Source organism: Ursus maritimus, unplaced genomic scaffold, assembly GCF_017311325.1.
Source record: "Ursus maritimus isolate PB19 unplaced genomic scaffold, ASM1731132v1 scaffold_23, whole genome shotgun sequence".
Classification (NCBI taxonomy): domain Eukaryota; kingdom Metazoa; phylum Chordata; class Mammalia; order Carnivora; family Ursidae; genus Ursus; species Ursus maritimus.
This window is the reverse complement of record NW_024424786.1, coordinates 27,275,743-27,301,996: the sequence shown is the minus strand read 5'-3', so window position 1 is coordinate 27,301,996 and position 26,254 is coordinate 27,275,743. Positions and strand designations below refer to the sequence as shown.

Here is a 26,254-nt window from a genome sequence, read left to right as displayed (position 1 = left end):
TCCCTCTCTTGCTGGCTATCTCTGTCGAATAAATAAATAAAATCTTAAAAAAAAAAAAAGTTAAGACTCATGAAGAAGTTATGTAAATATGGAAAGCACAATCTGATCTGTCCAGTGTGAATTCCTGGTAGTAGGTCTTGAAAACAAATATATACTTTAGCTTATATAAAATTGTCATGATGGTATAGATTTTTAATAAATGCTTCTTTTGTACATGTTTTATTACAGAAATGTCTTAATGTTAAATGACTTACCTAAATTTATATAGTATTCAAGAATTTAAATAATGCCACAAAGTTCTTTGAGCCTATCATCAAAGGTATGTTGAAGAGATAATATATCTAAATAGCCAATCGGAATTTAGGTTATCTGAAGCACCATTTTACAATTCTGGTTTAGAGATATTTTGTTCTTAGAGAAGTCTTAGTTTGTTTAGACTTTTTATTTTTAACAGGGAGAATGAATGAACTGGCTTGCCCCCTTTAAAGTAAATGCACTGTGGGGTGCCTGGGTGGCTCAGTCCCTTAAGCAGCCCACTCTTGATTTCAGCCCAACTCATGGGTCATGGGATCAAGCCCCAGGTTGGGCTCCATGCTCAGCAGGGAGTCTGCTAGGGATTCTCTCTCTCCCTCTGCCCCAGCCCCTGCTGCATGCTTGCTCTAATAAATAAATCTTAAAATAAAAAAAAAGTAAAATAAATGCACTGTGCTTTCTCCAGATTACTAAAACGATAGTGGCCCACCCTTATGTTGATATGCAAGAGCTATTACAAGTGTGAGTAACTGCTTGCACGCATACATGCAGGTACTACTCTCCCTTTCTCTCATGCATTCAGTACTTTCTGAGTGTTTATGATATGTCAGCCACTGTTTTAGGCATGGGGGTTTCCTCATTGAATATAACAAAGTTCTATGACAGAGTTAATGTTCTCATAGAAAGACGGGCAATAAAATGTTTTTATGATGTGTCAGCCACTGTTTTAGGCATGGGGGTTTCCTCATTGAACATAATAAAGTTTTATGAAAGAGTTAATGTTCTCATAGAAAGACCAGCAATAAAATATATATTACAATAGAGTAACAGGTGCTGTGAAGAAAATTAAGCAGAGTAAGAAGATAATGATGGAAGGAAATGCTGTTTTAGATAGTGTGGTCAGAAGACAGGTGACATGTGAACAGAGACTTGAAAAGAGAGGGAATGAGCCATGAGGATGTCTGCAGGATGTCTGCAGAAGTTTTTTAGTCAACAGAAGGAGCAGGAACAAACAAACTTGGTGCTCTAAAGACAACCCCAAAGGCCAGTATGGCTAAAGCACAGCACACAAGAAGGAAAGTGGTATTTGGGGCAGAAGATGGCCAGGGGCCAGGTCCCAGATCTTGCCAGGGCCTTATAGCCCATGGTAAAACTCCCAACTTTTATTCTTAAAAGTATGATGGGAAACCACTGAAGGTTTTCTGATGCTCTTTCCTTCTCTACCTCTACAACCATTAAAGGAATCACAGGACCAGACTTATGATCTGGGGAGAACAGACCATATGGTGCAAAAGTGGGAGCAAGGAGACTGGTTAGCAGGCTACTGTGCTTAGGTCTAAGAGGAGATGAAGACATTCTAGACTAGGGTTTTAGAAGTATGTGTAAAGACATGGCTTGATGAGGGAGACATTTTGGAAGTAAAGTTGACAGGTTATTGATAGATTTAGGTATGAGACATGACAGTCAAGGAAGATTTTGGACCTGAGCAATTTGGTAACAGGTGCGGTGGGGTGGGAAATAAAAGAGTTTAGTTTAGGACACGATGGATTTGTGATGTCTATTAGACAGCTAAGCAGAGATGTTGAGTGGGCAACTGCATAGGAGTCTGGAGTTCAGGGAGAGATGTGATATGATTTTTGGGAGAATCCTCAGAATATATATCATATTTTATGCCATAAACTGCATAAGATCATCTGGTGAGCACATCAGTACTTAAGATACACGAAGAAAAGAGGAATTCAGCAGAAGAGAATGAAAAGTCATGGCCAGGGATACAGAAGGAAAGCCAGGAGTGTATGTCCCGGAAGCCACAGAAGAAAATAGTTCAACGAGGTCTGAGGACAAGGGCTGGCTGGGGAGCCAAGAGGTTAAGAGAGATAACAGAGCGCTGAGCACCGAATCTGGCAATAAGGCAGGCCCCGGGATATCCTGACAAGAGTCGCGGGGATGAAGGACTGACTGGAGTGGCTTTAAGAGAGATTTATACAAAGGGACGGAAGAGAGCCCATGAGCACAAACAACTCTCCTGACGCGCCTGGCTGTGAAGAGCTACCCAAAAGAGGAATTCCCCTTGCTTTCGGCACCATGGCGTCTGAGATACAGGTAGGGCTCATACCCTGCTCCCTACACTCTGGAGTGCAAAGCTGTTCTAAGTTTTGACCTGACCTGCTGGCAAGCCCTCTTATTTCTCACTGTCAAAACGCCTTCTGTTCATTTCCACCAATGCTGCTTCTAAACGGCAACAACTGCTGAGCCCCACAGCTGATCCTAAACCCCCCTCAACAACGCAGCTGCCATTTCCCATCCATCTCGCCTCTGCCCTTTCTGATGATTTTTTTTCTTCTTGTATTTTTTTCCTTGTCTCTTGTCACCACTCCATACTTTTCAAGCCTGAGCAATAAAGCTGACCTAGCTGTATCATCCGTGACAAAGGACGACTTCCTTTGCATACACGATCTGACCACAGAAGACAGTCCAAGAGTGGTCTCTGAAGTATGCCTCTTGTCACATGCATATGGCACCTTTTATGAAGGTCTAATGCCTGACTCACTGAGGAGTTCTTGGAGCTTTAAACATCTTCCAGGAGTCTGAGGCCTCCTGTACGCTAGCCTCCAGGATGACTATCACATCAGTGAGTACTGCAATGCTTCATTCACACAATGGTAAATTCCTGAAGGGCAGGAACCAGTTCTCACTTCTTTATCATCCATTCAAACAGATAACTATTGTAGCCTAAGGGACTAAGCATGAAAGATGCAGGAGGTGCAGAGAAGATGGATATGGTCTCTCCCTTCATGGAGCATGTAGTAGTCTAGTAGAGCATTTACATAAGTAAACTGACAGAATACAGCATGGTAAATGTCTTTCTTAAGGGAATACAGGATACTATGAAAGCACATAGAAAGAACAGCTTATTCAAACTTGGGCATCAGAAGCTTCCCTGAAAGTGATGTTTAAGTTGTGAAGAGTACTGAGTTAGCCAGATTGGGACATTTTAGGGAAAGAACATGCGCAAAGGCACAGAGGCAAGTGAGAACCAAGCATATCTGGGGACACTGACAAATGCTAAATATAGCTAAGGTGTATGTGTGTGTATTCTGAGGTGAGGGTGGGGCACTCAAGAATGAGCAAAAATAAGGCTAGAGAGAGGGAAGGACCAGATCACATGTTAAAGAAGGACCATATCCGGGTACATGCGCCAAACTAAGGTAGTTTTCCTTGGGGAGTGAGAATGGGGAGAGGTGGGAGGACTTCATTTTACGACTTTAAATAACTCCCATAATGTTAGGCATTTATTCTTACAATGCCACACATTACTTCTGTAATTCAAATTTGTAATTAAACAAAACAAAGAGGGTTTTAAAAGATTAGTCTAATTGCACTGAGGAGAATGGATTGGAAGCAGGACAAGACTAGGGCAGGGAGAGCAATTAGTAAGCCATGGCAAGAATCAGGTGGCCTGAATTAGAGCCACAGTAGTGGCTGTGGGAAGATGTAATTAGAAAATAAAATGGAAAGATCTTGATAAGTAATAAGGGAGACAACTAGATTTCTGACTTGGGCAAATGGATGGATGAGAACGGTGGGATCTTTCATTCAATTTGGGAAAACGGCATGACACAGGTGTAGGTAGGGTAAAAATGAGTTTAGATTTGGTCATATTAAACTTGAAGTACCTAGAGGTCATTCACACGTTATTAAAAGTTTATAGAGGTCTTGACTCTATAACCATGGAGAAAAAAATGTGAGTTATAGGAAGAAATGTGACTATTCTCTGCATATATATGGTAATTTAAGTCCTGAGAAAAGATGAGATTGCCCAGGTATGTATAAAGAGTAAAAACAGAAGGCTGGAACAGAAGTATATAAAACCGAATTTCTCAGAATGATCTGTGACCCATCTGTATCATAATCTCCTGAGGGGTTTGATAAAAAGGTAGAATTCTTGGCTCTACCACCAACCTACTGAATCACACACTTTTGTGGCCTGGAAATCTGTATTTTAAGCAAGCACCCCAGATTATTTTTGTGCAAAGTAAAGTTTGAGAATGGCTGATCTAGAAGATGAGTGGAGGAAGAAGAGCTGGGGCGGGGGAGAACCTCAAGAAGGACCTGTGCTCTCCTTACCCCCAAGGAAAAATGATAATTTCATGTCACAGTAACCACTGGGAAAGTGCATATTTATCAAAGCACAGTGGGCTGATGAAAAATAAGCAGTCAATAAATATTCAATAAATAACTGAGAAAAGTATTTAAAGTTAAAATTTACCTCTGTATATTTATAAGCTCCTATTAACTACTGTAAGTATAAACAAAGTAAACGCCTGGGTGATTTATAGGAAAAAAAACAATAGTGGGAAGTCTAAAAAAAAAGGACTGAATGAGAATCGCTTTGATGCCAACGTCTAGGACAAACTGCAAAGGTTCAGCAAGTTAGTGAATAAACCACCATGACCTCTTAGGTCCAAGAAAAACCCTGAGGTGTATAAGCATAGAAACAACACTTTATGACAAAAAGATGGGCTCAGTTTTGAAAAGTGCTGAAAGAAAGCTGTCAGCTTCATCTGGATGCCCTCTCCCAGATGAAGCAATTACTTACTATCAGACCCAAATCAAACCACTCCTTCACTTATAAACTATTAAAGACCAAGAGATAAAAATTTAGCCTGTTTGTCCAACTAAATCTGATAGCTCTTGCTCAAAATCACAGTTGCTGAAATAACTGCCAATTAAACACTTCTTATGCCAAGGTTGCTAGGCTTCAGAGCACCAGTTTTGTTAGAAGCCTCATTTGTTCTGAGCAGTTAAAAGGATCTGTACTCTAAACACATTTGCTTGATGGAAAGCAAAATGATCAAATAATCCCAAATGAATTCACACCTATTTTTGACCTTCCCCCACCCACTCCCCACTTAATTAAAGTCACCACAAAACATTCTGCAGAGGTACAGCAAACTGGACAAGAGAAGACTTTTACTTCATTATTCCCTTTTTCCCCTTTTCCTTTTCTATTTTTCATGTATAGGTACTACGAGGGGGGGACCTCAATCTTACTGAGTACGAAGTGCTCACCTGCATGCTACTGCAGGTTTTTACTAACTGCTGTCACTAAATGCCACTCATTAGTTGTACGACTTTGGGCGACTTTCTCTCCTATGAGTTGTACTACATACCTTTTTTAAGAATTTTTTCCAAATCTAAAGTTTTATGGGTCTAAGATTAGAGAAGAGGGAAAAGGCAGCCAAGATAATAAATATTATAACGTTATGAGAGAATTGATAACGATCATACTTTTTTTAAAGTTTCAGACCTCCACTCATGAAGAGAGAGAATATCCAGAGGCAATGAACCCAGGGCTAGAAGTACCACTTCTTGAATTCAATAAGTCTAAGACAAACTGGTAACATTTCAGGAATTCATCTGTTAGCTGGTAATTTAGAACCTGGAACACCATTTTTTTCCCACAGAAATGATGTGACACATAATGGTTAGGCTCTTAGGCTAATTCACAAAAGTTCATTCAAACTTCCACTCAAGTAACACTCCAGACAGTTTTGGTAAAAATAGAAAATAAATGTTGCCATACTAGTAAGGAAGAAAAAAATAGAAAAAAAGGAAACGAAAAAAACACAAAATTTATCCTAAAGCCTATTCTTCACAATGAAGTCAACCATATGATTCATTGCCCTGATTACACATAGATCCTCCTAGTATCCAGATTATAACAGCTCACTACTTAAGTTAATGGACCCCAAGGATCCTTGCTTTATTTAAGGTACAGCGGGCACTAGGGGATCAGAGGTATACTAAAGCCCAAAGCTGGGAGCAAAGCATGAAGTTGAAGGGAAGAGGAGCACTTTTCCTTAGCTGTCCCCTGACTGCAGTGGGACAGGAACTTGGAGACTAGAGCATTCTCTTCACATCCCAGCTCCAGGATTCCCTGGACAATGCTCTGGGGAGCTCAGTGGCAGCTCAGTAAACATGGAACCTAAAAACATATATTAAACATGCTTCCCAGCTCAGGCAGGAATTGTGGAAAGGAACAATTCCCTGAGCTGCCATGGCAAGTGCTCACTACTTGCTACTGCCAGAAGCAACCACAGCTCTGACAGTGAGGAGGCTGCCTGGAGGAATGGCTGCTTCCTGCTCTGACTGAAACCTCATTTCAACCCCCTTACAGATCTAGGTCTTCCGATACATTTGCATGTTCACAAGTGTGCAGTCCCGTAACTTGTGGATGCCTATCTTTATCATTTGCTAAGGCTCGAAATAGAAAAACCAAACAAATGTTCTCTTCTCCTGGGAAGAAATGCTTCATGTACTTAAAACTTTAACTATAGTGATGTTAAATATCCCTGTGTAAGTCTGTATTTTGGGCAATTCAGATTTTTAATTCATAAGTACCTCTCCAAGTTCACTATGGAAAACAATTACCTATTACATCTAATTTGGACAGGTTTAAATATCAGGCAAAGAGTTTCAAAAGGTATTTGCCACTCTGATATTCTAAGATTGCTATTTCAGTTTGCCCTTAGCCCCCTCCCTGGTATTAGACCACTTTAAAACTAAAATCACCCTTCTGTTCTCATTCGGATATTATAACCAAAAACAAATAGCAAGGCATTTGGTATGTCAGTTAGGATACCATTTAATATATAGATCCTATATATATGTAAAGCTTTTAATCAATTGTTTCTGAACATATAAATAGATATGCAGTATACCCAAATCTATATACTAAAGGGATCTTTCAATTCTTTAATAAACATATACAAAAGTGATAAGCACAATCTAAATTGAGGTTTGGATTCTGCCGGCATTCAAATTACTGCCAGGAAGGGCAGCATGGGTAATATATGCACAGCTATCAGCATGACACTCAGAAGCTGATCATGTATTCAACTCTCTTACTTTATTTATAAGTGTTGCTCTTCCCTCAGATTAAATTCAGCTTTCCTTCCCTAGCCTCTTCTTTTTGTTTTTATTTTTATTTATTTGAGAGAGAAGAGCAAGTACGTGGGGGTCGGGGAGGTGGGGGGGTGGGCAGAGGGAGAGGGACAAGTGACTTCATGCTGAGCTCAGAGATGATGACCTGAGCCAAAAAAAAACGAGTGGGTCGCTGAACCAACTGAGCCACACAGGCACCACCCCCAGCCTCTTCTCCTTACACTGTAGACACCAACTTTATTTCTTCTGATACAAAATTTTGTGGTTCTCTGAAATTAACATTGTAAAATCTATGTAGCAAAGTACTGGAAAATTCATTGAAAAACATAAATGTTAAAAGCTTGTAATAAAGAAATCTTGCTTTCCTAACTTTAAGCCTAACTACTCACTGAAGGGTGACTTGGCAGATTTCCAAAAGATTCTTCAGCTTTCTCCCTTTTTGAGGCAAGCTACCAGTAACCTTTACCTTTCCCCACTAGAACGTAAGTATCCCAAAAACAAAAAGGATTTGTTTTTGTTTTAAACAAATCAGGTTCTACTTTCCCATTGCAATGTTCAGCAAATAATACATTTCTACCAGCTTTCACTTTTCAGATGGGCTACTTCCTTGGCTGAGTGGCAGGACACCAAAATGGGAAGGAGAAGTCAATGTCATAGTGTATAAATAGCTGTGGCCAAAAACAATATTGCAGAAGAGCCAATAGGAGAAGGGCTCCCCAAAATGCAGCAAGAGTGACTTAATTCCATGTATCCCTTCATGAGGGCCTCAGGGAAAACTATAATCAGGAAACAAAAGAGGGTGGGGGAAGCAGCTAGGGCTCACACATAAGATTTCTAATCTTTTGTTAAGGAAATGAACTAGCAGTGTTTTCTGGAGTTTCTGAAACACACATCTATCTTTTAAATCTCAAATGGTATGACCATGAAATTTCTTCTAATGTTAAGTCAGGTATCGAGAAAATGCCATCCAATAAATCTCTTTCCTCCCATATACTGAGAACCACTCACCAATACCAACCCGATTTTTAAATTGTTTAACTCACTCATTACACTTGTAAAATTTGCCATCACGTGAACTTCACTTTATACAAAAGTAAACCTTGCGTTGTGTTCCTATCATCATTCATTACACCCAACCCAAAGGTCCATAATTTCACACGATAATGATTATACATTTGAGATCAGTGAGCTAAACTGCATGGGGCACACAATTCACTTCCTAAATGTTTGCCGGACTTTTCAGGATTGCTTTCAAGTGTTGCAAGTCATTAGGTTTACCAAGATTCTGTAACAGAGCACACACACACGTACTGTTTAGGGATCAGCAGCATTCACAAAATGCAGGCAATCCTAAAGTTACGTAAGAAAAGCAATCTCTCCTCTGAGCAATTAGTTCGGGCATACAAGAATCCAGGAAATCGCATATCCTCCTTGCGGGGCTGGGTCACAGGAACTAGGTAAAGAAACAATGCAAAGTACACTGGGAAACGAGGGCAGTTACAGCTGAAAAGATGCAGGCAACGCCACCAGAGGCATCTTGAAGCATTCCTTCGAAAGGAAAGTGTGTGTTGTCTCTAAAGAGCCCCTGTTGACCTGGGTAACGGTACAAGCTGAAACCACCAGAGCCCAACACGAATTCCAGCATGTGTAAGAGGAGACTGGGGGGAAGAAGCATTAGATGACCCACTACCTAGGGGTGCCGAAGCTGTCACCGCCCTGGGACTCGCGCACACCCCGGCGCTGCCACCTGCTTTCTACTTCTTCGGGGAGGGCTGGTGACGCGTGGTGGGCCCGAAAGGGGCAGAGGCAGGGATAATGAATCTGCGGTTTCTAAAGCCCAAGCACAACAAAATGTTCCCAGAGCCCGACCCCCACGGCCAGGCGACTCTTCCCACGCGGCACGCTGCCCCACGGGCGGAAGGCTGAGAACTTGCAGGAGGCTGAGGCGAAGGCCAGACGACAAGTGGGGAGGGGGCGACTCCGCGTTTGAGTACCGGGGTCGCTCGGGCCGCGGCGCCGGGACCGTGGGAAGGTAGGCTGGGGGCGGGACCGCGCGGAGCCAAACAGCCAGGGGCCGGACCTGGGGATCCCCCGGGGCGAGGGCGGGCGCGGGCGGAGAGGGACGCCCTGGCCGCTACCTGCTGCTGGATCTTCCCGTCCTCCGTGACGACCCAGTGCGTGGTGGCGAAGGCCCCTCGAGCCGCCACACTCAGCAAGGCGGAAAGGCTGAGGAGCCAGCCTGGGCCGGAGCAAGGCGGCAGCTCGCACCGGCCGCGGACCCCTACTGCCGCCGCCATCTTGCCCCCCCGGCCCGGCTGCTCACACCGGAAGCGGAAGCTGGCCCCCGCCGCCCGCCATCTTGGGGAGGTCGGCGCTGGAGGAGGTGGAGCTCGGGCTGCGCTGCCGGCTGACGAACGGCTTTCTCAGCCTCCGTTTGGGCGGTCGGGACAGTCGGGTTTGGCTTCAGGTCGGAGACAGCTTTTTTGTTATTGTTTTCCTGTACGCGATGCGATCTCGTGGCGTGGGAATCAGAGGGAGATAAAAGTAGTGTTCTAGGTGGAGCCTAAGCAAATGAGAGGACTCTGTGTGTATTTACATATATATGTATTTAATAAAACCTTGGTTTTCATTTTATTTCATTTTTATTTCTCGTTGGGTCATATAGTTGAGAAATAAAGGTATGCTTTCAGGGGAGAGATGGATTCTCTTTCTTAAAGTCTCTCAGTAGTGGAAGCTTCGGAGTTGGGCGGGTTGTCAGTCTAGGGCAACGCTGTCCAGTAGAAATACGTGAGGCGCGAGCCACATAGGAAATTTTTTAAAAAGTGAAATAACGCGTTTGACTTAACCCGTTATATATAATACAGTATTAGTTCAATATAAGATCTGTACAAATTCCTGAGCTATTTTTAGTACTACGTCTTCGAAATAGGTATGTATTTTAGACTTCCAGCTCATCTAAATTCAGACTGGCCAGATTTCGGGGCTTAAGAGCCACTGGACAGCACAGGTCTAGATCAGGAGACCAACAGCACTGGCATCACCTGGGGGTTATTAGAAATGCACATTCTTGGCTCTTCTACCCCTCCCCACCAGATTCCGCCTTTCAGCAAGGATCCCAGGTGACTGGTATGTACATTAAGAAGCACTTCTCTCTAATAAACCAACATGTAGGCCAAGTGACTAGCCTGGCTTCTAGCGTCGGGTAAGATGTTGTTTTAGGTATTTCAGGGCTGCCTTCTGGCCTTGTGTGTCATTTTGTGTTTAGGTTCGTTATGCTTTTGGTTTTCTCTTTGGGAAAAGGAGGATGAGAATTTTGCCTGACTGTCTCCCTATACTGGCATATTGCCAGAAAACAAAAATAATTGCCAAGTGTTTAAACATCACTTCATGCTGTGGAAGCGTCGACCACAGCATTGGTTTTTAGTTCCTTCTGAAAGTAGCTTTTCTTAGAGGATTGAAGTAGTGAACATTGATCTCTCTAAAAATGTGTGACTTATCCACTTTTTTGCCTAGTACTCAGCTAGACGGTGGGTATAGAAATCTGACCACTGAGCAATGTGCAATTTAGTGGAATATTGGCAGGTTAACAATTGAAATATAGGATAATGGGGGTATATAAGGGCACATGTGCAGAGGAGAGAGCAACCAACCAGGTGAAAGACTTCAAGTAAAGGTACTGATTCAAGCAGAATGAACAATACATGTGAAAAGGTGAAATCAGTGTCAGGTTGTAAGGGTTTCTTGTAGGTTATACCAAAAACTTTAAACATAGACAACAGGAAGTGTTCCAAAATTTTGAAATAGAGAAGTGACAAGTAAGTCTCCCTGTTCTCAGCATCTTATTTTAAGGTGTAGACATCAGTCCTCTTACCTGTATATAAAGTTGCTAAGTAATGGCAATCATTATCATCTAACGTTTGTTAAGTGTTTTAATGCATACTGGCACTGGACACACACAGCAATCTTTGCTGACTTACCAGGCATAGACTAGTTAAGTAATTTGGCCAAGATCATATAGCTAATAAGTGACAGACCTCAGATTTGGACTCAGATCTACCTGCCTCTAGAGCCTGAGCGTGGCTGGAGGATGGTGAGGAATTTGAGAGAAGCCCCAACATCACCTATTTAGGCCACCAGCAATTTCTTTGACACTCACAAGTTAACCTGTAAAGGGGCAGAATCATAGCTTCTGTAGCTTTAATGTACCACACGCCTCTACTTCCTCTAGATGATAACCCTTGTTCTTGGGGATCCTCTATTAGTTTTCTGTTGTGTAGCAAATTACCATAAATTTAGCAGCTTAACACATATCTACAATCTCACTGTTTTCATGGGTCAAGAGTCTGGCAAGGCATGGCTGGGTTCTCAGTGTCTCACATGGGTGATATGAGGCTTTCTCCTCCAAAATTTGGGGGCCTCTTTCAAATTCTTGGCAGAATTCAGTCCTTTGCCGCTGTAGTCAGTTTTCTTGCTGGCTGCTGGCTGGCCATTCTCAACTCTAAGGCCACCAGCCATTCCTTCTACCATGGCCTTCTGAACATGGCAATTATTCCTTCAGCAGAAGCAGGAAAATCTCCACTGCTTGAGTCTTGACTTCCTCCATTTCTGATCACTAGGCCCAGATTTAAAGGGCTCATGTGATTAGATAAGGTCCGTCTGAATAATCCCTCTTTTGATTACGCCAAAATCAACTAATTTGGGCTGATTTGTAACCTGTCAGTGGACATTTGGGTTGCTTCCATATCTTGGCTATTGTAAATGATACTGCAATAGACATAACGGTGCAATAGATCTTTTCAAGTTAGTGTTATTATTTTCTTTGGAAAACTACCCAGTAGTGGAATTACTGGATTGTATGATATTTCTATTTTTAATTTTTTGAGGAGCTTCCATGCATGGCTGCACCAATTTACATTCCCACCAACAGTGCACAAGGGTTCTTTTGGCTGTGCCATTTATTTCATTTTCTTGTCTGATTGCTGTGACTAGGACTTCTAGTACTATGTTAAATAAAAATGATAAGAGTGGCTATCCTTGTCGTGTTCCTGATCTAAAGAGTGACCACTCTTAGTTTTTCACCATTGAGTATGATGTTAGCTGTGGGTTTTTCATCATATGGCCTCTATTATGTTGAGGTAAATTCCCTCTAAACCCACTTTGGTGATGGTGAGAGTTTTTATCATGAACAGATGTTAAATTTTGTCATATGGTTTTTCTGCATTTATTGAGGTGGTCATATGATTTTTATCCTTTGTTTTGTCAATGCGGTGGATCACACTGATTGGTTTGCAAATATTGAACCATCCTTGCATCCCTGGAATAAATCCCACTTGATTATGGTGAATGATCCTTTTTAATATATTGTTGAATGCAGCTTGCTAATGTTTTGTTGGGGATTTTTGCTTCTATGTTCATCAGAGATATTGGCCTGTATTGTTTGTTTGTTTTGGTAGTACCCTGTAAACTCTTGAGTAATTCTTTTTTCAGTTAGTTATACATTGTTAGCATCTGATGGCAGGAAGCATTTCCTATACAAATATATTTTTATCTTCCAGAAAGCTTGGTTAGTTTGATTTTTACTTACTATCTCTATAAAGTATAGAACTTTTGAAGCTAGGAATTGGACAATGATAAAATGAACTTTCTGGATTATTTCCTCCTTTGGGCCATTTTATCTAAAAGTTGCAGAGAATCTCCATATTGTTTATTCCTTAGAGAAAAACAAGATATAAATATACCTGAGAGAGTTAACATTCTGTTTTAAATTCTATTAATTATCTTTTGCTTCATGGTAAACCAACTTAAATTTTAGTGGCTTAAATGTTTAATTTTAAAACATGATTTATTGTATTTCATAGTTTGTTGGTTGGACTCAGCTGGGTGGTTCTTCTGCTGTTGGCTGGGGTCACTCATAGGGCTGCATTCAGCCGGGACCTCAGCTGGGGCTGGAATGTCCTGAAGTGGCTCCACACACATCTAGTACTTTAGCTGGAGTGGCTGAAATGGCTAGGGGTGGCTGTGCTGTCTCTCAGGGTAGTTACAGAGGCTTCTTACATGGTAGAAGATGCCAGGCTCCTTGAGGGCCAGCCCCAGAACTGGCAGTGTCACTTCTGCATTCTACCGGTCAAAGAAGGGAATAAGGATAGCTCAGATTTAAGGGGAAAAGGAAGTAGATTCATTGTCATAAGTGAAGCAGCCATGTGTAAGCAGAAATGGAAGAAATTATTGGCAGCCTACTGTATATGTAGTTAATTGCTTTAGAGGGATTTTGAATTGATAAACGTTGATAAGGTGGATAAGGAAGAAGGCTAGTTATGGCTGGAAGGACTGTAAAGGTATACCTCCCCAACAGCTATATGCAAAGTGAAAAGGATTTTCAAAGAGGAGGCAGAGGATACCTAAATATAGTAATTTTGTTTAGAAATAGTTTGCCAAATAGATCAAGCAGTCTGAAGCATGAGGACTACTATGGATGAGACCAAATATCCAGTTAGCTCAGGATTCTAGTCAGAGTAACACTAGGGCTGCTCTGAGGGTACCATGATGGTCAACCTCAAAAGAATTTTCCTGATGCAGACTTAGGAGACATTAATTTATTGAAAGCCTTGCAGCTGTTACTATATTTGGGGAGGACAGTTATATTTGGGGAGTAATTGTATTGTGACTGTTCATTCTGTAGGTAGCTAATGGTCATACCTGCTCCCACCCCCAGCTTTTACTCCCGCTACTCTTAAGTTTCAGTATCCTCATTTTATGATGAATCCAAGTTCATTCTGTTCAAACCTTTTGTGAGTTTGTGCTTTTTTACCTCATCACCTTATAGCAAGCTAAATTTTAGTTTTTCCTCATAGGAATACCATTTCCTTATTTTTTTATTTGCTCTTCTCTGTTCCTTTTCTACTTAAATATTTCTTGAAAAATACCAATTCGAGTTGTATGTAGTATTCCATCTATCTAAGGCCTTGTTTCGGATCTTGTTTGTAACATCAACTCTTTATGACCAGAATTTTATGAGATTTTCTTATTCGTGATTGCATTAGTTTTAGAGAGTAAATGTACAACTTCTAGGAATGCATCTACGATTTCTTAGGTTTTTGATAAATTAGGTTTCATAAGTCTAAATTTTAGTTTCCATCACACTTGTTAGACTTGAATCTCATTTGCTGTTTTCCACCCACCCAGAACTGCTTTGAGTTCTTTCTTCCTATGGTTTCTAACATGGGGAGATCGTGTGCTGAGGGAGCACACAAGTGGATGGTCCTGGACCCAGCTTGGGAGGAAAGGCTTCCCAGGGAGAGTGAAATCTAGCCTGATCTGAAGGATGAATCCTAAGTTAGTTAGCTGGATGAATGGGGGTAGAGAGTGAGGGGTAACAATGATTTTCTGGACAGAGGAAACATGTCTCAGTATCATAGAGAGCACAGTGCCCTCTGAGTTACTGAAAGTAGTTCCTTACCATAGATGAAGAATTTAGGAGCCCAGGGGTTGAAACTAGGACTCTAAAGGCTTTGGGATAGCCCCCAACCCCCGTTTTTGTGGTTTTGTTTTGTTTTAGCATAGCCTGGTGCCCTTAAAGCCAAGTGTTCTGCAGGTTTCGTTGCCTCCCTCTCAAATGCTTTTCCCTGACATCTTCACTAGGCTGGCTCCATCATCATTCAGGTCTCAGCTCACATTAATTCTTTAGACTTTTCCTAACCGTTCTTTCAACGCGAAGTCACATTAGAATGCGTGTGTTTTCATACTACTACTTTCTGAAATCAGCTTATTTATCAGCCCTGCATCATAGAATGTGAGCTCCCATGAATTTGCCTGTTTTTCACCACTATATTCCGAGTCTGAAACACTGCCTTTTTTTTAACTGAAAACTTACTATGCACCAAGCTGTTTTAGGTAGTTGCAATTATCAGTGAGTAAAATACGAAAATCCTTACCTTTGTGGCATTTTAGCCACATTACATTCTATCAGGGAGAGACAGAATAAACAACATACAAGTAAACTATACAGTATGTTAGAAAGTTGGCAAATGCTCTAGGGAACATGGGGTAGGGTAAGTGGGATTTGGAGTCCTGGCAGGATTGAAGGGGGTATTTTAGTATTTAATTTTCTGTGAGCAGGTGATCTTTGAGGATTTGAAGGAGATGGAGTTAGACAAGAGATACAAGAGAAAGAGTGGCTAGAGGGAACAGCTATTGCAAAAACCCTAAGGCAGGAGTGTCTTTGCCTACCCTGCATGAAGCTAGCTGACTGGGGCAGAGCGATGGGAGAGGAAGGATAGCAGCTGAGGTCAGGGATGGAAAGCCATGGCAATGTTTTTTATTTATATTCTGAAATGAGCCACTGAACAGCTTTAAGTAGGAGTGGATCTCTGCTGTCATGTTTAGAACAGGCTGTAAAAAAGTGCAACAGCAGGGAGATCCATTAGAAGGCTGTTATGAAATTCCAGGCGAGAAATGATGGACATAGAAATTTGGCAGTCCTCAGCATATAGGTGATATTAAAGCTATAGGACTGGATGTGATCACCAGGGGAATTTAGTTATCTTGTTCTGATCCATTTAAATTTTGGTATTAGAACACTCCTAACCATTCTAGGTGTTACTTCAGGAAGACTTTTAATAAAGGCTGTAGTCAAGAAGTTCCGACTTGCTTTATATATTAACTTGAAGATGGAAATGATTTATTTCATAACGATTTGGCAAGTAGGTATCTGATGTTTTGCTCCAGTAAAAATAACCAACTCATTTTTTTCAGAAGAGTGTATTAACTTTTAAAAATAAATCTCCAAAAATGAAAATTAAAGATAACTTGCAAGACTGGCCTGAAGGCAGAGCCGTAACTTGTCCATCTTTATATTTTCATGGTCTAACACGCTGTTTGGCACAACAGAAACAATCAATGTTTAATGGATATCCAGGAATCTTAAGTTATCATAATCATAACACATCAAGACACAAAACAAAATTACAAAAGGAAATTTATTTCAAAAGCATAAGGGAACATTTACATTTGAACAAGGTGATAACAGGTGTCTTGCAAAAGAAAAAAAAATCATGGCATGAAGTTTTTCTTTCAAATTTTTGAAGCAAAAATAACCTAAGTTGTGCACTATTGCCTTTGGAAAAGTAAGGGGAACAATGAGGTGGTAAAGGAAGGAACACAGTCAACTCAGTATCAAACTTGAGAAAGTGAAGTCACTTCTGCTCAGCTTTGAGTTTACAAATATGCTTTAAAAAAGAAAAAGAGGAAAAGTTACACTTAATGTTCAAATTTATATAACTGTAGTCCCAATACAGTTTCTGTACTTGAAATGGCTTTAGGCCACTGGCTGATGCCTCTGAGGTCCAGACTATCTGGTCACAGTTTTCAAATGGCAATTCCATGTTCCTATGTCTGTTCAAATTCCAAGGGAGCTTAGGTTCAGCTCAGAGTCTTTTGGAATGTTTTAGAGATTATTGCCACCACTCCATAGTCAAGCTGACCAACTTCTTTTGCTCACTTGTATCATTCTAGTCTTTAAAAAATATTTTTCTCATAAACATGTGCAGTAATTCTAACAAAGGGGTTTTGCTTTTTCCCCAATGTAGAGGTAACAGTAATGAAGACACCTGCATTAGAATCACAAACTATTCCTCAAAAAATATGTCAAACTACTAGAAAATGTCATTCAGGCATTGAATTTGAATAGCAAACTTGGGGAGGGAAGATTAACTGTGGATCAAAAATATATGAAACATTCAAATGCAGAGCAAAGGGCCTATGCTACTAAAAATGCCCATGACATTAAACACTCCACAAACCCCCCCGTCTGTTGTTTTAACCTAAAGATTCTATTAGCTAACTTATACAATAATTTTGATTAATAACCTGAGAAGTTAAAATCTTGAAAGTGGCAAAAGCAAACCGAGAGAGCATCCCTTGCTTATTGGTACACCATGTTTTCAAGTCACTTTTCCTGGGTTGCCCTGGTTATTAAATCCCCAAATGCTAAATTATTCTATCTCATCCTGTAGAAACCTATATGTACATCAGATTCAATATTCTGGCTGTATTTCTCCAGCAGGGATCTCCAAATTTATCTTTGAAAATGCAGCCTTTGCTTACTTTTAGTTTTAAATAACAATAATCATGTAAGTGCAACTGACTCAAAATCCCTCACTACCAGGAGGAAAACCTAGGTAACAAGTTAATAATGGATTCAGCCTCAAAAAGGATCATCACCGTGTCAAAGACTACCCGTTCCAGGAATTTAAAAAAAATGATTTATGTTGTGTAGTCAAGTTTCACAGCATGCATGTATATATATATACACACACACACACACATATGCTTATGTATGCATGTATATTATACATACACATTTCTATTCAAATAGTAAGATCCCATAGTCAAAAGTTTATACTGCAACATATGGAGAAGAGTTAAGTAAGCAGTGCAAAGCAACTTACTTCCTCCTAAAAATGTAATGTCATTTCTACATTTTAAGAAAGCTGGTAAGTACTTTGCTTTTATAACACTAGGCAGGAAATGCCTAGTAGCTTTATTAAAATTAAAAATGAAAATAAAATGTTAAGGTTGACCATTACTCTTCTCCATATATTGGAGGGAAAAAAAGACAGAGGGTAGAGGAAATCAGTAACCTTTCAACTGATCATCTTTACCGGTTATCAGAAATAGACTGAATTTCATTACATTTTAGACTTGAATAACTTTCAATAACAAATTACCAAGATGTTTAAAAGTAAAAGATTCACAATATGAAGTCTGAATAATGATGATATTGCAAAAACAAGTCAAGATTGTGGACAAAGCATCCAAAAATATCACTGTGGTTTTTACCGTGGACACAACCATGGTCTGTTACAAAAGTAGATCATACATACAAAGGTATAAAGAACATTAAGTTTTTAGCTGAAGGCAGCAGTCCTTTTAAAGGGACATCCCCGGCAATCCAATGAGTAGTAGAATTTAAGTATATTAAGCTCATGACAATGCTGAAGAATGCGATGTCTTATTCAGTAGAGTCTTCCCCGACTACGATTTCCTCGTGCTCCCCAACCTCGGCCACCTCTACTTCCCCTGAAGGCTCCTCTCTGCTCTACGAAAAAGCGAACAAGGGTTTAGGTCTTGCTCAGGACTTCATGGTACAGCAACACAGAAGAAATGTAGCTCGTAACCTTGAGTGTATAGCAGTAGGCTCTATAAAAGCAGCACTGGTATTCTGCTAGTCTATAAATTCAATCTGTACATAAAGCCAGGGCAACATATATACTAATGCAAATATGGCAAGGTGTCAAGTATATTCAGTGTAGGTACTCAATTAAATGTATCCCACTAACAAGATATTGCAAGGTGACCACGTTATAACTACATTTCTTCGTTCTTTATTTTGATATCTATCACTACTAAAGATAATTAAACAAAAATTTTTGTACTTGATATGGAATTAACAAAAAAGCCACTGGCCTTCAAAAGCTAGTGCCATGAATGTAAAATATCTTAAATTATCAATGATCAATTCTGAAAAATTAAGCTAGACTGAAAAATGTACCTTTCAAATGCAATGAATAGGCAATCTGTTTTGGTCACAATATTTCAAGCACCTGGGTCAAAAATGCAGATATAAATACCAACAGCTTTTCTCACTGCTTTATCAGCTACGAGCTGCTCAGAGTACCGCCAAAAAGGTGATTATGTACACAGTATTTAGATTACTGATGTAAATTAAGTATATCTGTTGCTGAAAAATCAAGTCACTTGAATCATAGAGTAGAATGAGTCTTTGATTCATTCACTGGTTACTCTCTTTTATAGCTCCAGAGAAATATTCCTTGAAGGAGTCTTTCCAGTGAAGAAAACTGATTGAAGTTATCAGCCAGGTTGGACTTTTTATCATACATAAAGTTAAGAGTCTCAAACTTCTAATTCCAGAGATCAAATCTCTTCATTGAACTTTCAAACTTCCTCATTGCAGCAATCTTGTTAGGAGCCAAATAAAAACCACCTGGCGTTGCCACTTTGGATCCATAATGTTGAATGCTTGAAAAATTCCTATTAAGTCCATATTGCAATTATTATTATTTTTTTGCCATTATGGCTAGAAATACAATTACTTTAATTTGGGTAATGTTTTCCTGTCTTTTTTTACCCCTCCAGCAACCATGAGTTAGAAAACTAACTCGACCTTTCCCCAACTTAGCCCATATTTATCTGTTTAATGGAATGGGATCTGATTCAAAGTCATCTTTCATGTCATGGCACATTTTTCTAAGTTGATCCACTTGAAAGCCGTTTAAATGACACCACCATGTTTATTACCCCCTGAATATATTCAGAAAATCAGAGGTGGTCTGAGGGTAAGATGCTCCCGTAACTGATGCAGTGACTGCATCAGGGAGTGTAGCAACGCCTATGTAGGCTGTAATTCTTGCATTTTTGACTGTTTAAGACTTGGCCTCATCTATGCAGATGTCAGCACATTTTTCTCCTACCGTACTCATTAAAAAACCTTCATTTTTCAGTTAATTTAACAACACACTTAACAAATTAACATTTTTAAAACAAATTAACATCTTCATAGATATCATTATTACCTATAAGCTAACTGACTACTAAAATATACCCTTTCAATTGTTTTTCTTTTTTTTTTAATTTTATTTATTCACTTGAGAGAGAGAGAGAGCGCGAGCGCACAAGCTGGGGGAAGGGCAAAGGCAGAGGGAGAAGCAGGCATCCCACTGAGCAGGGAGTCTGACTTGGGGCTTGATGCCCCTGGGATCATGACCTGAGCCGAAGGCAGATGCTTAACTGACTGAGCCACTCAGGAGCCCCTCAACTGTTTTTCAATCAATATGCAGAACTGAGTTATCCTCAATTGTTCACCTATATCTACTGAGTATATTACATACACTGTATGAAGATATTGCTTGATGTGCTTACTTTTCTATACTGGCTATTTCTTTTTGATCTGCAATGGATGCAGCCATTTCTACAGTTCAGGGAGTCTCCAAATTTTCTTTTTTTGAAAGGCTCCATCCTGAGGGACCATTCTACACTTTCAGGATCTTTTCAGTGGTTTCAAGCTTACGTTACTTCAACTTGAAAAACCACTGCTCCCGGTTAAAATTATACTTTAAATAATTTTTACATTCTGAAAAGATAAAAGATGAAGGACACAAGTCACAACATATAGCATGTTTAGTACTTCTGGGTTACTGGGCAATCCTGTATACAGGAGGGAAAACTAAACATGAGTAGGTGTTTGTAAATACTTTGATTGAAAATGCACCAGGAAGTTGAACTGAGTTCATATTTATAAAGCAAATAAGAGACCTTGGTTAGTAAAGTGATAAACTTGGATAAGGAAAAAAAAGTCTATATAAGCCTGCCTGGACTCAAAGAACAATCACAAATTCTGGTTTTCAATTCTATGCTGAATAAGTTCAGGCCTATGACATTAGCACAGTCTATTTCTTTCACTGTAATAAGACAGAATACTCATAGTACCTGATTCTCTAATAACAAAAAGAGTCAATTTCCTGACCCCTCAGCGTATGTGACTTAAAACAAAACAAAACAAAACATCCAACCAGTCTTTGGAAAGATAAAACAAAATGTAAGCTTGACGGACACAGAACAGCGGAATTACAATTATTTTGCCAAATGTGGTTAAGAAAATCTATGTACCAAGTGACATTAAGAACACAAAATATGTTCTCCTCTCCAATTCTGAGGCAACACTGACATCCCAGAAAAAAAAGCAACATGCTTCTTTCTTCTGGACACAATGTCAGTTCCCCAAGGAAAGGACATAAAAAGGTAGAAACAAAACTTGACATAGATAGGTCTACCAAATCTCATCTGTAGTATCAAGAACTGTTTTCAACTGAATGGGTGAAAGAAAGCCAAGAAAGCTCTTGAAATTGCTACTGTGAGAATAACTATAACCTGTTAACATTCAACTCTGAAATGTAAAATATAGCAGAAATTTTGCTGCTACTTTCCAATAAAAAAAGTCAAGAGTTTAGTTTGCTTTGTAATTCTGTTTATGACCAGCACCCCAATGACAAAGTTGACCCCTGTAGGAATATTAAAGTGCTGTAATATCAGAAACAAAAAACAATTAACAGGCAAGCTTGTTCTGCCCTTGTTACTCTGAGGGACTATGAACAACTGTGGTTATAAGGGACTCAGATTTTTTTCCACTGACAGTGAAAAACAATCACAATCTAAGGCTTTGCATTTTTCACATCTCTTTTCCACGTGCATTATGTCATCTGATTCTCACCATCAGGCAGCCAATGAGTTTCATAGGGCAGAATCCTCACGGAAACTCAAGAGTAACTCACTTGCCCAAGTGACAAGGAATACAATTCTCTATGTATTGCCATAGCTCTCAATTACTTTCATTTAAGTCAAATGAAGATAGTATCTGAGTAATAGTCGGATTTTAAGAATAATTCTCATAGACACCACATTAAATCATACAGTGACAGAAGACAATCTTTGTTGCAATGAAGCAGCAGAATCCTTCCTATTTACAAAATGTTTTCACAAATATTCTTACTAATTTCCCCCCCCCCTTAGTTGAAGTTTTTAAGAGCTCTTTGTTATCCCTATTACTCAGGTAAGAAAAGAGGCTAAGAAATGCACATTTACATAATAAGTAAAAGAGTTCAGTGATCTTTCCTACAGTAATTTGCCTCCAAGTCTGACTGGAGTAGAAGAGTCATTTCAGAATCTAAAAACTGCCTTTCTATGATGTTTGCTCAGATATTAAAGGAATCTAGCTTATTGCAGAAAGACTTTAATGTCAGGATTATCTCACCTTGCAAACAATTATAGACAGTATATGTTTCAGAATGTGTTTTAAGAGTAATTACTGCAGAATTAATTCTGACTGGTAAATAAGACCAGTCATAAGCATATTTAGTTGCGCGTATTATTAACCTTTGTCTTCTTAAGCAAGATTAAGGAGCTGATTCAGTGATATTTCATCCATTCTTCTTTGAAAGGATCTATCAGGATATAAGTCAAATGAAACAAACTTCGCTTCTTCACCAGCACTGGGAGAGAATAGACTAGTGGGAAGCTCTCCTGGCACCAATGGCCAACAATGAGAGGGAGACTGCACTCTGGGCAGTGGACAGAGACTGCAATGGGACACACCTTCCTTGCCAGATGATACTTTTAACACCTGACTCCACTTCTACGACTTCTCCTTTTGAAATAAGAAGATGGAAGACAAGCAGAAGGCAGATACGGTCCAAAATGATCATTAATAATATCACATCTGCCAGAGCTGTAACTACTCCTGAGGGAGAATGCACAGAATGTCTTGCCTTGAAGTTACAACAGGGAAAACCAGGAATGAATGGTTCATACCAACTTCTTTTGTTCTGTTCCTTCCTCCGAATACAAGAGGCATATTTTTCTTTTCTAAGTTCTTTTCTAAGTATTGCATGCTCAATTCAGTGAGCCCACAAGGGAGGGTTAGAAGGAAATGGGGTAACTTGTTTCTCCAATAGCTCTAGTTTCCCAAGCTAACTCAGAAGTCAGTGGAAAGAGGTACTGCATATGTTACTATATATAATTAATAATTAAAATCAAGTACAACACAATTTCTGCCTAATTTTTCATATTGCTTGTACCCAAACGGAAACGCTCACCATAATTAAAGTTGCTCAAATTGCTGCTATATTTCCCACTAGGAGGATTATATATCTGCCTGGCATCCCTTTTTGGTCCTGCTGGAGATTTCTTGGGTGGTGAACCGGAAGTTGTATCTTCATTGGCTCTCTTTTGCCTATAATGGTAAGAAGAATGGCAATAAAAAAACTCTATTAACAGAGGCCATTAAAACACTTGTAATTTAGCATATCAGTTACAAAAGACATCCTAAAGATGACAGTCACATCAGAATAAAGGAAATAATGTTCTGAGGTTATCAAATTAACTGTGCCTTATTTATGTAGACAATGCCAGACGGCATTTACAAGGCTTGAAAATAATCTGGAATATGCGGCTATAAAAATTGTAAGGGCAAGCGACTAAGTTTGTAAAATTTGTCAGAAATCTAGTTATGCCACAGGAGTACAGATAAGCCTGAAAATTCCAGGGTTGTATTCTACCCATTTATTTCATAAATACTGCAATTAGACTTTATATTTTAAGTCATGCTTCTAATAGTCATATTTTAACATCTTATTAAGATTATTTGTTAAGGTACTATTTTATATAGTATAATAAATGTAACATTTGAATTCAGATTTTCATATTTATAAATCATAAATATTAGAACACTTAAATCTCTCTTAAATTTATCTTACCCAATTTCAACCTTCTGTACAGGTTTCCAGGATAATGTTACTGTGCTTTTATAAGAAGGAGGAATGTGGAAGAGATCCTGGAAAAAGAAAATGAGACAAGACTTCTAATATATCTGGTACTATGGAGAGTGGTGGTGAGGGTAAGAAACATGGAGACATCTTAAAGTTTAGGAGAGAGTAAGTTCTAATTTATCCTTCTTGTTTACCAAAAAAAAGTTGTGAGAGAAAAAAATAAACAGACAATTTTGTTTACAAATTATACCTATTACACTTCATTAATGTCATTTTGTGTACATCACTTCAGAAACTATAGCTAACTTTTTTTCTTTTACATTTTATCTATTTATTTATTTGAGAGAGAGAGAGAGAACACACGAGGTCCGGCATGAAGTGGGGGGGGGGGGCAGAAGGCCTGACATGGGGCTCAATCCCAGGACTCTGGGATCATGACCTTAACCGACTGAGCCACCCAGGCGCCCCTAGCTAAATTTTTTCTAAATCATGATCATTTAGAATTCCAGGATAAAATGTATCAACTGTAATACACAAAGTGTTAAAATAAGTATTTCTTGGGGCGCCTGGGTAGCGCAGTCCTTAAGCGTCTGCCTTCGGCTCAGGGCGTGATCCTGGAGTTCCGGGATCGAGTCCCACATCGGTTTCCTCCGCTGGGAGCCTGCTTCTTCCTCCCCCACTCCCCTGCTATGTTCCCTCTCTCGCTGGCTGTCTCTCTGTCACATAAATAAATAAAAAATCTTTAAAAAAATAAATAAGTATTTCTTTTGCACAGATGCAGTCACCTAGGTGCTTTGAGGGAAAAAGAATGGTGCAAACTGCATTTGCTTTTGCAGACTTTTAAGTGGTTCAAAATTAGAACAAAATTAGGAAACTAAAGTTCTGGCTAATCATATTTTTCTTTTTCTCAAATATCTATAAATTACCAACAAGGGAAAAGCCCACAAGATTTAAATACCAAATTATTAGTATGTGGTAATGCAAATGTTTGCTGAATTTAAAAGTGAAAGTAATCCAGAACTGAAATCATCTAACCTCATGATAGCCTCAAAACTTGGATGGATTTCTAGACATACTTAGTACTTTTACCTAACATTTCTTAACAGGTTTCACTTTGATTTTTAAAAACATTTTATATAACTATTTGAGAGAGAGAAAGNGTGTGTGTGTCGGGGGGGGAAGAGAATCTGAAGTACTCTCCATGCTGACTGCAGAGCCGAAAATGGGGCTCAATCCCATGACTGTGAGATCATGACCTGAGCTGAAACCAAGAGTCGGACACCCAACCGACTGAGCAACTAAGGCACCTCACTCTGATTTTTATATATAGGTAAAATTTGGTTAAACTGTGTTCTTTCCACAGTTAAACATACTAATAAAAACCACCTTCTATATGCAACTTAAGTCTACTGTGCCAGATAAATGCAGGGAATTAGTCAGTGGTAAAGTCCTTTGGATCAAGAATGCCTGAGGTTTCTAACTGGACTAATTTAACATATGATAATGTTATTAAGAAAGGGATTTTACTATATCTATATGAGAAAATGGATGTTGGCTAAATCTCTTTGTAATCATTTCACCATATATGTAAATATTATATACTTTATTATTTTTTAAAGATTTATTTATTTATTTGACAGAGACAGAGAGACAGCACAAGCAGAGAGAGCTGTAGGCAGAGAGAGAGGGAGAAGCAGGCTTCCCGCTGAGCAAAGAGCCCGACAGAGGGCTTGATCCCAGGACCCTGGGATCATGACCTGAGCTGAAGGCAGACGCTTAACCGACTGAGCCACCCAGGCGCCCCCATATTATATATTTTAAACTGACACAGCGATGTGTGTAAATTATTTCTCAAAAAAACTCACATTTTAATATATGAATTCACTGTTTGAAATTATTATTTTTAAGTTTGAAATAAGTGGTGACTAAAATTATGGAAAGAGCCCAAATGTCCATCAACTGATAAATGGATATAGAAGATGTGGTGTGTGTTTGTGGGTGTGTATGTATATATATACGTGTGTGTGTGTGTATTAGGATATTACTCAGCCATCAAAAAAAATGAAATCTTGCCATTTACAATGGCAATGTGGATGGAACAGAAGTGTATTATGCTAAGTGAAATAAGTCCGTATATGAGTAAAATCATATTTAAGAAATAAGACAGATGAACACAGGGGAAGGGAAAGAAAAATAAGACAGAGAGGGAGGCAAACCATAAAAGACTCTATAGGTAAGACAACAGAGGGTTGCTGGAGGGGAGGTGGGTGGGGGATGGGCTAAGCGGGGGATGAGTATTAAAGGCGGCACTTGTTGGGATGAGCACTGGGTGTTATATGTAAGTGATGAGTCACTAAATTCTACTCCTGACACCAATATTACACTTATGTTAACTAACTTGGATTTAAATTAAAAAAAATAAAATAAAAGGAGTAAAATTATAAAAATTTTCTTAGGAGATGGGAGTATTCATACCTCTCTTTCCATGATACTCATTCCTTAATGTCTCACTGTTGCTTTCTCTGAAAAGTTTCCCTCTCTTCTGATAAAAAGTAATTATCCCATGGATTTTTACCAGATTAGTGTTAGGGTATACCACTAGTCCTAATTTTGTTACCGTCAGCTTTGTGCTCTAGGTGTTACAAATATCATTTCTTTTTCTACCTGGCTACAGTACTGTTAACTTATAGGAACAGATGATGGTTACTTTGTTGTGA

At 39.4% G+C, this 26,254-nt stretch overlaps 2 protein-coding genes and 1 long non-coding RNA gene across 7 annotated transcripts in view; 1 reads left to right on the top strand and 2 right to left on the bottom strand.

The window, feature by feature from the left end:
- The window catches only part of TTC17 (tetratricopeptide repeat domain 17), a 115,197-nt gene extending 105,652 nt beyond the window's left edge, over positions 1–9,545 (bottom strand). For both annotated transcript variants that reach the window (XM_040638970.1, XM_040638971.1), the window contains exon 1: positions 9,339–9,545. In XM_040638970.1, coding sequence (XP_040494904.1) covers positions 9,339–9,497 — 159 coding nt within the window. In that variant the 5' untranslated portion in view covers positions 9,498–9,545. The remainder of the gene's footprint in view (positions 1–9,338) is intronic.
- Positions 9,533–23,782, top strand: LOC121104761. Of its 3 annotated transcripts, XR_005837097.1 has the most exons (5): positions 9,583–9,667; positions 19,012–19,076; positions 22,212–22,573; positions 22,908–23,010; positions 23,548–23,782. It is a non-coding gene; the product is annotated as an uncharacterized LOC121104761 (long non-coding RNA). The 3 variants fall into 3 exon arrangements; XR_005837095.1 differs by lacking the exon at positions 9,583–9,667 and having other exon boundaries at positions 18,302–19,076; XR_005837096.1 differs by lacking the exons at positions 19,012–19,076; positions 22,212–22,573 and having other exon boundaries at positions 9,533–9,667.
- Positions 16,158–26,254, bottom strand: part of API5 (apoptosis inhibitor 5) — a 28,096-nt gene continuing 17,999 nt past the window's right edge. The window contains exons 12-14 of one of the 2 annotated variants that reach the window (XM_040638972.1): positions 23,526–23,602; positions 22,866–23,002; positions 16,158–18,295 (exon numbers count right to left, since the gene is read on the bottom strand). In XM_040638972.1, the coding sequence (XP_040494906.1) occupies positions 18,213–18,295; positions 22,866–23,002; positions 23,526–23,602 (297 nt within the window). In that variant the 3' untranslated portion in view covers positions 16,158–18,212. The remainder of the gene's footprint in view (positions 18,296–22,865; positions 23,003–23,525; positions 23,603–26,254) is intronic. The other variant, XM_040638973.1, reaches the window with a different exon arrangement.